Source organism: Morone saxatilis, unplaced genomic scaffold (genome assembly GCF_004916995.1).
Source record: "Morone saxatilis isolate NCDOM2014 unplaced genomic scaffold, NCSU_SB_2.0 Contig20, whole genome shotgun sequence".
NCBI classification, from domain to species: domain Eukaryota; kingdom Metazoa; phylum Chordata; class Actinopteri; family Moronidae; genus Morone; species Morone saxatilis.
In genome coordinates, this window is record NW_023339763.1 from 3,110,933 (window position 1) to 3,123,784 (window position 12,852).

The following is a 12,852-nucleotide window of genomic DNA, read 5'->3' on the forward strand; positions in this document are numbered from 1 at the left end:
AGAGAAAGGGGAGGTTTTTATATGTTAAGAGACATAAGAGACTGAATCTGGTGTCATATATAAGGCATTTGTTTTTATAAAACCTTTAATATGTTACTAGAAGATATATCTGAGGATTGTTTGGCAAAAAAAGAGACGTAGGATGTGATTTCAGTGATGTGAGGAATGGTTAAAATATCAAATATAAGATAAAATAATATAAAACACTGGGAAATATGTAAGGAAATTCACTCGGTTTAACTTAATTCATAGGTTTTTATGTTTTTCTGACCAATAAGAGACTGAATCTGGTGTTCTGCGTCATATATAGGGCATTTTATTTTATAAAACCTGTTATATGTTACTAGAAGATAAATGTTTGGTAAAAAAAGGACAATAAAATATCAAAAATAATATAAAACACTGGGAAATATGTAAGGAAATTCACTCAGTTTAACTTAATTCATAGGTTTTTATGTTGTTCTCCCCATCTGAACTCCACAGGATGGCGTCATGATCAATAAAGTATGATAACGTTACATTAACATGCAGTTATTGGGCGTAAACCTGTCTACAGTACTAGAATACATAGGGAAGTGTATTAATGTAAGCATGTTTTTTTCTGACAAGGCCAATAGTGATCGGGCGCTTCCTCTCCTCTCTCACTACATAGAGGGAGTGGGTTGGTTTGATGTCACCTGTGTCACTGAGATCAGGTTTTACAGAAATGTATCTAAAATATGACTTTACAGAAACGTCCCAGCCGCTCAGATTATGTAAAAGTACATTTTAAGACGACGTTTCTTTTGCTTACAGCTCTTCTGCTCACTGCAATGACTTGGTTTTACTGTTAGAACTGCTACACGTCCTTATATGTGTTTATTTATCACCAAATGTAAAGATACCGCCTGCTGACGTATACTTTAATGACAGAACAGACATAAAGTACTATATACAGTTAAACAATAACATTTGTGGACAGTAGACAGAGTGCAAAAGATGCTGAATGAATATTTACGTGCAGGTTTCTTTATGTGTTGCAGACTTATTAGAGGTCTGCTTACTTACTCAAGGACAGATATCATTGCACATGAGAGCTTAATAAGACATGAGCTCCCCTAAAAACATGATTCATAAGAGATCTCTAAAATAAAGCAATATATTTCTATTTTCCTGCATCTTCATCTCGGATTATGTGTAAAAAAAACAATGCTATTATATGATCTAATTCACTTTATTAAAGATCCGTCACCGTCATAAACTCACTTTAAGACGAGGATGAACCAAACGTTCAGTCGGCTCAGTGTGTGTAGTTACAGTCCACACTGAAGGCAAAGCACAAGATGTTTGTAGGAAAGATGGGAACTGTTTGTTCAGTGTGGGCTGACAGGGAGTCCCACAACATGCATGCAATCTTACTTTGCACTATTAGCCATCCCCAGTGTATTAGTCAGGGTTCCTGGAAATGTAGAGACTCATTTTCCAGCCATCAAAACACCTGCAAATGGACTAAAATGGCCAAATAACCTGGAAAATTTGGCCAAATTAATGTTACGGTTAGAGGAAAACTGTACGCAATGGACCTTTTTCACAGCAGAGGCTCTGCTACTCTTTTTATTGCTCTTATATACTATTATTATCATTGGTAACAACTCTGTTTTCCCGACTGCTTCATGTCAAAATAGCTGCTGGGAAAAATGTCCACCGTTTGGGAGCAACTGCTGTCCTGTATTGTCAAGGAAAGGTCCTGGAAAACAACCTGGAAAACAACCTTGATTAATTCCTGACAGTCTCTTTAATAACCGCCCTAACTGACTGTAATGTCCCTCTGCTTAATGCTCACATCTGGAGGTAGAACATGATTTTATATGACTGGTTTTGGACCTACATTACAGGTCTACAGCAGTGGTTCTCAACTGGTCATTAAATCCCATTTCACAGTAAGGTGCAGTGTCTTATTATAGTGAAGTACTGTAGCGCTGCAGAGAAGCTCTGGCCTACAGATCTGATTCTCCACATGTAAGAATATGTGTTTCTTTGGTACTACAGACCCCAACAGATGTCACATCGTCAAGATTTTAGTACTTTTTTTGTGAAAACGGAAATTTTTGATGCAGAAATTATAATTTCCACAGTAACCGTGAGTCATATCTCAAATATCTGTCCAGATAATCACATTATAATGTTTTTACCATATCCTGCAGCCCTACTAGGAACCCACTGGTCTTTAATTTGCAACCTGCTTTTAGGCGTAGTTTTAGCATGACCTTTTTTAACACAACACATATTCTCATCCCTTCATTCAGGGAGGGAGCTGGTAGATTACTTCCTGCCAATATTGCATCAGAGAGCTTAAGAGACAGATTCAGTCTTCATATTCTCTCTGATGCTTCGCCCTTGTTCTCTTAAATCTGTGGTTGTTTTGTCTTTTCTAAAGCAGGACGAGGCTGTTTATCAGAGAGTGAAGGCTCTGTGACTACAGCGTGTGTTCAATCTTACATAGTACCCTGAATTTTAACAATATATTTAGTTTTTGTCACAGAAAGAAACATATTTTACACCCTTTCGCGACCCCCTAGTTTGGAGCCACTGGTTTATATTACAGTGATATATCGAGGAGAAGATCTTCAGTCGTCCTCGGCTCAGATTCTCTGTGGAGCCTCACTGGAGGGACGGACTCGTCTTCATTTGGTGTTTTGATGAAGGTGGTGGAGAGCGTCACTCCAGAGTCTCCCACAGGTTCTCATTTTAATTAAGAGCCGGAGACTGTGACGGCCAAAACCTTCGATTCATTTTAATACTCACCAACCTCATTCAGTCGGCTCTCAATCTGCAGTTTCTTACGTTTCTTCACTCACTGATGTCAAGTTTTATCCTTCACAGCAACCATTTTACTGAGGAAAAGTTCTGTTTTATTCATTATTGGTTTTCAGACTGGGGTTCGGGGACCAAAAGGGGTCCTTGAGTGGATTTTAGGGCCCCCGCAAAAGGAGGGATAGAATATTTCAACTTGTATCACATTTTTTTGGAAGTTGGAAGAACGAAGGAAGAAATATGGTCGGCTGTTATGATTGATTTTGATTTATAATGATCCTAGTTTGATTTTTGATTAAAGAAGATACTCTGTTGTAGAACAAAGTAACAAATTAAATAAGGAACCAATAGATTAATAAAGCCTTAAACCAAAGTCAAAAGAATAAACACATAAAAGAAACTATAAATCCTGTACACAGAAGCGAAGGTAACTGCTTACCTTACCTTATTATTATTATTTTATTGTGGCGTTCTCAATATAAAACACTACTTTTTCTAAGTGACACTGACTGTTTAGGTAGATGGTGTAGAACAAGATAAATTGTTGTTGTTAATGTCTCTTTCCTGTCTGTTTCCAGAACAAAGGCTCCCTTCAATTTGAGGATAAATGGGACCTGATGCGTCCCATAGTACTGAAGCTGCTGCGGCAGGAGTCCGTCACCAAACAACAGTGGTTCGACCTGTTCTCGTAAGTGTGCCGCAGTGCAGGTACAACAAGGTACGTTAACAGAGAGAACTCCTCCAACGTGGTCCCTCCTCTTTGTTTCCACAGTGACGTCCATGCTGTGTGCCTGTGGGACGACAAAGGTCCAGCTAAGATCCACCAGGCCCTCAAAGAGGACATCCTAGACTTCATCAAACAAGCACAAGCAGTAAGACTTGATGGCATGATGGGATGTTAGTCTGAGCACTAACAGGAAGGTGTCTGACGATGTGAACAATAATGTTTCTGCCTTTAACTCAGATATTTCTGAGACTTTGCATTCTGGGCTATTGAGGCAAATCTTTTTCACTTCTATGGTGCATTTCTACAGAGGTTCATGTGGTAGAAAAAGCTTTGATGTGGATATTTGTTCACACAGATTAATAAACTGCAAGAAGAAAGAAATATTTGGTTCCCACGCTTCTTGGAAAACCTGGAAAATTTAGAGACTAGTTTCCAGTCATTGAAACACCTGGAAATTGATTCAAATGACCAAATATCCTGGAACTAATCTGTGTTGTACTGACAAATGTTGATTTAAGCTCCTCACTCAGATCGCCTACATAAATCTGAGTGCATATTTAGTTTGAAACTCGACAGTTGGTGTTACGGCCACCGCCCTTCCCCTTCTGAGCCGGGTCGTAACAGTTGGTAGCGGAAAAACAGTTTAAACACTCCTTTTTCCTGTCGGCCATGTCAGTTAGTGTAGCTGTTCACATCAGACGTGTGTTTGAACAAACTCGCAGTGATATTTTCAGCGTTGTTACGAACCTGAGACGCTTAATCATTAAAAAACAGAGGCATAAAACTGGAGTTTAAGTCCTTGCTAAGCCTACCTGTTAATTATACGACTGTAAGTCCTGAAAAAGATCCTGTATTAATTCTATCTTAAGAAGAGTGGGAGCCCTGAACCACTGTGAACTGTTTGTAGACACTGTGACAGTCCTGTTTGTCTCGAACATTCAGAAAGGAATTGTACAGCGGCTGTATTACATTGCCTATAGGTCCACTGCTCGCGTCAGGAATCAAAGAAGAAACTACGGTTGTATAATAGTTCCTATCTACAACCAGTGTTAGTTGGTTTGTCTGTACAAACATACATACAAATGCATATTGAATATAATGCCCCGCCTTTATTCTGAAACCCTTACTTCAAAGTTTCCTCTAAACTCGATTTATTAATGACTCAGTTTATGAATCTGTTCGCTCAGTTTAAATTATTCACTCTGATTTCCATGCAGATGTTTTTGTCTCTCATATGACCTCTGCTGGGTTGACTGATTCTCTGAAGATTGAAATGGATTCTGTCTGATATCAGGCGACACAATCGCAGCTCTACGAAGATCTTCGATGAAATATTAATCTCAGATCGTTGCACCAAAACTTGACACGAACAAAACAAAAAGCAGCATCAGTAACTGCTAATAATTTAAGAATCTTATCTTTAACGCCCTGTTTTTACAAAGCAAACTGATGCTGCTGCTAGTTTACCACCTTGGCTTTTGTAATTCACTCCTTCATGAACTGTTCTTCCTGTATATTGTATGTTAATCATTATTATTAACCAGCTTCGTCTTGTGTTTCTCTCTTTCTAAGCGGGTGTTGAGTCACCAGGATGACACGGCGTTGCTGAAGGCGTACATCGTGGAGTGGAGGAAGTTCTTCACACAGTGTGACATCTTGCCCAAGCCTTTCTGCCAGCTGGAGATCACCCTCATGGGCAAGCAGGGAAGCAACAAGAAGTCCAACGTGGAGGACAGCATTGTCCGCAAGGTGAGCGGGAAAAACTGCCAGGCAACTTTTCGATTATAGTTGATAGTTTAACAGTCACAGATCAGCCTGTTGTGGATGTACACTGTGGTTATATTGTGAGTAACTCTGCACTCTGATTGTGTCTCCGTCTGCGTCCTCGCTGTGGTGACTATCAGCTCATGCTGGACACGTGGAACGAGTCCATCTTCTCCAACATTAAAAACAGGCTACAGGACAGCGCCATGAAGCTGGTCCACGCTGAGAGGCTGGGAGAGGCGTTCGACTCCCAGCTCGTCATCGGAGTGCGAGAGTCCTACGGTGAGACACGGGTCGCCTTATTGTTCCAGTATCTGCACATCTGTGTATTATGTTCTTGGTTTAAGTGTGTATTGACATTATAGACTATTTTGTGGGCAATACATTTTAATTATCTTTATTAGAGTTTCCTACGTTGTCAAACTCCCTGCTCTGCGGCTTTGTTAATGAATCCATTTCAGACAGTTTGAAATATGAAACTCTTCATGCTGCAAATGCTCTCGACATAATATATTTAATACAGCTGCAGGATGTCCAAAAAGACAATGACCATTATTTTCATCGGTATTGAGATCAGAATTATTTAATTATCCTCCTGATTACAGAGCATCCAACAGCGTGTCTGTTTAGTTAGGAAGCTCTTGATATACAGCAGAGGGTTATTTTCACACATTTTAAACGTCATTATCGTAGACGAGGCCAATTAATTGTGCCAATATGAGCTGAGCGGTCTATCAGTCGGGCTCTGCTAGTGGTCGGAAACTCCACAGAGAACCTTTTAAGCAACTTACTGTATCAATCATCTCTTAAATCTTGTATGTTTCCGTCTCCGTATCTCTGTTTGTGACGTGTTTGTCTGTGTGAGCAGTGAACCTGTGCTCCAACCCCGACGACAAGCTGCAGATCTACAGGGACAACTTTGAGAAGGCGTACATGGATTCGACTGAGAGGTTTTACAGAACACAGGCGCCGGCCTACCTCCAGCAAAACGGGGTCCAAAACTACATGAAATATGTGAGTATGAGTCAGGGACGTTTTTAAAGGAGCTAAAAAACTCTTAATGATCAGACTCCACATTAAAACACATGAAAGTTAAAGAAGTTCATCTGAGATTTTCAGTTTTTTCTGACTGGTTTGTGTTGTGGGTTGTTTATATTATTTAGAATTTTGAGTATTTAAGTCCTAATAAATAAAACCTAAAGATGTTTATAACATTGATTATTGCCTATTTACTCGTGATTGTGATGTTTAATTAAAAGATCCCCATCAGCTGATCCTCCTGGGGTCCGTTCCCCACATACAGTACATATAGTAATTGCATTAATATACATAAAATTGCCTCAAAGCTTACATTTATATACAATTCAAAGCTGTACGTACATTTAGATAAAATACTAATTAAAAATCTGTCTCTGTATTTAGATAATGTTTAAAAAGAATAATATGAAGTGAAAAAATGTTTTTTGTGGGGTGGTTGATATAACAAATAACAATACAGCTAATGACTAATGCTAATCTCATCATTCATGGACCTTGAACTGAAATCTTAAGAGACATAATACCAGGAATTATGGAATATCTTACATGTTCTTTGTTGATTAATGTTCTTTTCTCAGTGCCATGAAGTTGAGACATAAATACATTTTTTTAATAATAATCATCTACTCAGTTGATGCTATGAAAGCTTTGAAATGCTGCTGCGATGGCAGATATTTCTGCTCCCTCACTCCCTGTAATCACTCCACTCTCAGCCACTTTGGATTTGCCACTCCCAGCATGCTCTCTGCTCCCACTGAAAGAAAACAACCTCCTTGTATAACAAAAATAATAGCTGCCGTTCTACAGTTGCCGTTCACAACACGGAGCAGAAATCTGTGCCCTGTTTTGATGATCTCGGCGAATCGGAAAGAGAAAACAGACGTGTCTTCTTCACACCATAAAAACTGAAGCATTGTGTCTGTTGAAGCACAGCATGGGTCAGAAAATGCTCAGTCACATCTTATTCAAGTTAAATACTCCTCCAGAGAGTTTCCTGCAGTAAAAACATCAAGTAACCCTAAAAACTGAATATTTCTGTGTCCAAACACTGTAGTGTCTTATAAATACACTTTAAGTCACTACTTTTACATACTTATTACACCCTTATTCCAAAAGAGACAATGGGCCTCCTGCTAGATCAGCCCGATAAGCTTTAAGAGGTTTTATATGTCCTAAGTTTTACGTTAAAATCCTCTTTACTCGCATAATTTTCCTGCTTCCCAACAGAAATAAATACTCTGTGTTGTATGTGAAGTATTTGTTTGTGTAAATGTAATCAAATGTTTCACCAGGCTGATTCGAAGCTGAGGGAAGAGGAGAAACGTGCGCTCCGATACCTGGAGACGAGACGGGACTGTAACTCTGTACAAGCAGTGAGTGTTACACAGGAGTGGTTTGTTATTGGTGTATCTTATTTTGTTAAGTTAGTAAAAATAGACCTTGAAATCACAATTTTGTCCTCTGTTTTCTAAGTGCAAATCCATTGTTTTAGTTTGACATTTTATACATTTTTCATATGAATTTCTTTCTTTTTTTGTTTTAATTTTATTTATTTTTCAAGCTTTAAATTTTTTATCTGAGCGATTGATGTGTCCTATTTCACACCATTTTACACATATTTCCAAGTGTTTTTTATAAAATGTATCATACTTAAATCACAAAATATGTGTATTTCTTTCAGACTGTGAGATCAGAAGACAGATACATTAAATTTAAGTTCATTGTATCTCGTTTAATCTGTACACAAACCATAATTTGTGGTGTTGGAGGGAGTTATGTGCTGGTGAACAATCGACAATAGTTTCTGTTGCCAGGTTTGATAGCAGCATGTCTGTACAGAGAGATCTGAGCTCAGCGACTGTATCTGCGCTATAGCAGGAGGTGAATGGATAAAACTGTTGTCCGTCATTAGAGCACATAAATCCCCTTTAACCATAAATAGTTTATACATTTCTGTTTGTGTACAGATCAAACACATCAGACATGAATCTTCTTATCTCTCTGAAACCAAACAAGGAAGCGCAATTTCCAATATTTTCTAAATCTTTAAAGCTGCAGTAGGTATTTTCTAAAACTTTCACTGTATCCTGACAACGTTATATGAAACAGATAATCTGTCTCGTCCTGCTCCTGATGGCATTTGTAAGAATCAGCTGTACCTGAAAGAAAACAACCAATCAGAGCTCAGAAAGATAGAAAAAGGCTTTGGATTGGACGTTTTAAGACAGTTGATTGTTGAGTTTCATTCCCAGCATTGACATTTGACGCCCTGAGAACGAGACTCAACAATAAACTATATCTCTGCTCTGATCAGAGTATGTGTCTCATGTCCTTCTGTCAGGATATAGTGCAAGTTTCTAGCAAACATAACAAACCGTTACCTACTGCAGCTTTAATGAACTGCACATGTCTCTAACGTATGTCCACTGTGTTGTTCTCCCTCTGTTTATCTGCCCAGTTAATGGAGTGTTGCGTCAATGCGCTGGTAACGTCGTTCAAGGAGACCATCTTAGCCGAGTGTCCGGGCATGATCAAACGAAATGAGACAGAGAGTGAGTACGGCAGGACCGCTCCCACCAAAGGCACAGCCAGCTCAGGTTTGCACCAGGAAATAGCCCTGACCAAACCTTCTTGTCCTACATCTGAACGCCCGTACAGCATCCGTGTGTCTGTGTGTGTGTCTGTGTGTGTGATGATACACCGAGGACAGAACCTGCCTGAGAATAAACCACCCATCATTATTTTTAAATACATCTGTGTGTGTGTGTGCGTGTGTGTGTGTGTGTGTTCAGGTCTGTGCTCCTGCAGTTTGATTGAACAAATGGATAAAGGGTCTCCACAGTAATGGATTTTAAAGTAGCCCAACTTCTGCTAGTTTCATAATGCAGCTGCCAAATAGAAGCTCAGTATTGAATCTGTCGGATCAGCCTGGTTCTGAGTTCTGTAGAGCTTCAGCTAATGATTATCCTCATTATTTGATATATTTACATTGAATTTAATGTGTGAAATAATGAACACGAACAGAATAATGTCTTTTATAGGTTTAGTTACGCTGACTGCTGGTTTACTGTGGACTCGCCTGTAGCTCAGAATCAGAAGTTCATTCAATTAAAGTGCTAATGTTGCTTTTCTGTCCGTCACAGAGTTGCATCTGATGTTCTCTCTTATGGACAAAGTGCCCAGCGGCATCGAGCCCATGCTGAAGGACCTGGAGGAGCACATCATGAGCGCCGGCCTGGCTGATATGGTGGCTTCGGCAGAGACGATCACATCCGTGAGTGTCACAAACGCACTGATATTAGGGCGGGAAATGAATGATTAATGAGTCTCGATGTTAAAGCACGAGTCCAGTTTATTTAACTTAAACTTAGAGAGAATATTTTAGTAGTAGTTTAACCAGTAATTTCACCACTGAGACATTACGTGTTGATTTTAGCTTTTTTGGTTTTTTTGGTTTAGTAAACTTCTCTGCTAGGTTGCTAAATATTACTCACACACACTCACAGCTGACTCTCTAATATATCTGAATATATGGATGTATGTTAATATTCAGACTCATGTTTGTTATCCAAACAGACTTTATTATTAGAATTATTATACCAGAATCCCTTTTTTTTTTTTTTCTTTTCACCAGATTTATCCCTTATAACAAACACGTAAACTGACTTTTTTTGACTAAACTGATATTGTCAGACCAGACCATATGCTAGATAATCTCATCTCAAGGTGCCCTCACTAGCTCTCAGATCAGCTAATGAAGACGCAGTTGAAAGCTACCAAGTGGAGCTGGAGCTAAGATTATTTTGTCAAACTAACACATCCGAGGTCCGAAACGTCACATTGATCGGTTTCATCTTCTGCTCTTTGTTGCAGGACTCAGAGAAATATGTGGAGCAGCTGCTCACCTTGTTTAACCGCTTCAGTCGACTGGTAAAAGAGGCGTTTCAGGACGACCCGCGCTTCCTGACGGCGAGAGACAAAGTGAGCTCGGCTGTCACGAACGTGTCCATTAACACCTGTCAGAGGATGTTTTCTTAAACTGATCACGCTCCTGTTTCTCCAAACTTCTTTGCAGGCGTATAAAGCTGTTGTGAACGATGCCACTATATTTAAATTAGAGCTTCCCTTGAAACAGAAAGGGTAAGAGACGCTCCCTATAATGAACGTCAGTGTTTGCTTTGTGCGAAATAACGGCGGTGACGTCTGACCGCGCTGGTGTTTCTCACCTGTGTTTACAGGGTGGGTCTGAAAACTCAACCAGAGTCCAAGTGTCCAGAGCTGCTGGCCAACTACTGCGACATGCTCTTGAGGAAAACCCCGCTGAGCAAGAAGCTCACCTCTGAGGAGATTGAGGCCAAGCTCAAGGAAGTGGTAGGTTTCTGTTGTTATTTTGTCTTTACTAGCTGTGTGGTTGGAACAGGTAACGTAGGTTTTATAAGTCTTCACCTTTCAACATCTGCTGCAAGTTTTTAATTAATTAAAATTATTTTAATTGTAGGTGATCCTTGTTTGGTTTGTGTTTGGAACTTTGAGTCACTTTTTATTATTTTAACCCTTTCACTTTACGTTATGTTTGGTGCAAATCGTGGTGGCGATGCACAGTGGCACCTGCTGATTTGGTGCAAGAGCGGCTTAAACATTAAGTAAAAATGAGCAATAACTAAAAAAAATGTACACAGCTCAAATAACTTCATGTTTCATGTTTCTTTATAAATCTTTTGAATCCCTATTTTTCTTGTTTTTATTTAATAGAATCTGATGAAAAAAAACAGGTCAAATATTTGTATTTGTTAAATTTATGACTCAATTTCAATACCTTTTTATTTTTTAAATGCCTTTTAGCTGAAGTTGTACACATTTAAAGATGCTCAAAGAAATGACGTCACAGTAAGCAAAAACACCAGTGGAGGCACTGGTGGACTATTTCTGTTGCAGAGTTCAAAGTGAAACCAGAGTAAAGAGGTAGATCTCGGGTGAACGGGCTGCGTGGGGTTCGTGTAGGTGCAGCACTAACTTTGCTCTTTAACGTGGGCTTCAGTTTATCATCTGTGTGCTCTGTTTTCTCCACAGCTGTTGGTGCTGAAATATGTCCAGAACAAAGACGTGTTCATGCGCTACCACAAAGCCCACCTGACCCGGCGGCTCATCCTGGACATCTCTGCAGACAGTGAGATAGAGGAGAACATGGTGGAGTGGCTCAGGGTAAGTTGGTGGCTGTCTGAGAGTGAAGAACATTTTAATTTACTTTCTCAGGGTTTCCACATGTCCTGGAAAACCTGGAAATTGGTTAAAATTACCAAATATCCTGGAAATAATCTGTGTTGTCTAATCTGTAGTTAATACACCTTGAAAGGTTTTTTGACTTCCCAGCAAAATGCAGTACAGGTAGAACAGCAGTCATGTGCTTAAATATTTATTCCCCAAGTCATTCTCATGGCCTTAAAATCACCAAATATTTGACCTATGACCCCAAAACTGTAGTTAATGCACTCTGTTTTTGTTTTACTATAAACAGATATAAAGGTAGATGGTGTATTCTTGAGATTCTTCTTATTACATTTAATCTGTATTTGTTATTCTTTGCATGATTAAAAGTTTAAATAAATGAATAATCGAGGAAATTAAGCTATCACTCATGTTTAACCTGTTAAGGTGACTTTATTTTAATTGTAAAATGTATATAAAGTAACCTGTTTTTAGAGTTAGATTCTTTCTAATAATAAATTTCAATCAAATCTTGGTTATTAAATGTTGAAATATTTTCTGTGTTGATTAAAAAGTTATGACTTGGCTACACAGTGTTCATTATAACAACTTATGGTTGTACAATCACTGAATTCTGTCACAAGATAAAACATTTAAAAGTTTAAATTCAGTCAGTAGTCAAATAAGTCAGTTTGAAATAAAATCGTAGTTACTACGGTTGCCTGCGTGTGGCAGTGTTGTGAAGAAAAACTCCTGGAAAATGACTTCTTAACAAAAGCAGGAACCCCTTTTCTACCAATCTGAACAGAGACATTACCTGTAATAGCCAAAAGAATAAAAGTGGAACTACTGGTAGTTTTTCATCCCCTGTAAACTCTGTGACGTCTGATGTATCCTAACAGGAAGTAGGGATGCCGGCTGACTACGTCAACAAGCTGGCGAGGATGTTTCAAGACATCAAGGTGTCAGAGGACCTCAACCAACACTTCAAAGAAATGCACAAACACAACAAGCTTGCTTTACCAGGTGAGACTCTCACACAGTCATTTACACAGTGCAGGCTGCTATTAGTATTCGGTATTTTTACTTAGTAAAATGACTCAAATGATTCATTATTTACCAGAATTGTCATTGATTCAGTGACAAAACATGGCAGAACTTTAAAGCTTCTGTTATTCCTTAAAGAAATAGTAAAACATTTGCTTCCTTGCCGTGAGTTTGATGAGAAAAGAAGGCGATTATCTTAACGTAAAGACTGGAAGCAGCGGGAAACAGCTGCTCTGCCCAGAATTTAAAATAGTGTTGGCAGAAATGTAATATAATAT

General features: G+C 38.9%; 1 protein-coding gene across 4 annotated transcripts in view; it reads left to right on the forward strand.

Moving 5' to 3' along the window:
- The window catches only part of cul5b (cullin 5b), a 17,624-nt gene that overhangs the window by 649 nt on the left and 4,123 nt on the right, over positions 1-12,852 (forward strand). For 2 of the 4 annotated variants that reach the window (XM_035666981.1, XM_035666982.1), the window contains exons 2-14: positions 3,372-3,481; positions 3,566-3,665; positions 5,093-5,269; positions 5,425-5,566; positions 6,153-6,298; positions 7,615-7,695; positions 8,781-8,919; positions 9,466-9,596; positions 10,196-10,303; positions 10,398-10,462; positions 10,561-10,693; positions 11,393-11,524; positions 12,430-12,553. In XM_035666981.1, the coding sequence (XP_035522874.1) occupies positions 3,372-3,481; positions 3,566-3,665; positions 5,093-5,269; positions 5,425-5,566; positions 6,153-6,298; positions 7,615-7,695; positions 8,781-8,919; positions 9,466-9,596; positions 10,196-10,303; positions 10,398-10,462; positions 10,561-10,693; positions 11,393-11,524; positions 12,430-12,553 (1,588 nt within the window). The remainder of the gene's footprint in view (positions 1-3,371; positions 3,482-3,565; positions 3,666-5,092; positions 5,270-5,424; positions 5,567-6,152; positions 6,299-7,614; positions 7,696-8,780; positions 8,920-9,465; positions 9,597-10,195; positions 10,304-10,397; positions 10,463-10,560; positions 10,694-11,392; positions 11,525-12,429; positions 12,554-12,852) is intronic. The other 2 variants (XM_035666983.1, XM_035666985.1) reach the window with 1 other exon arrangement.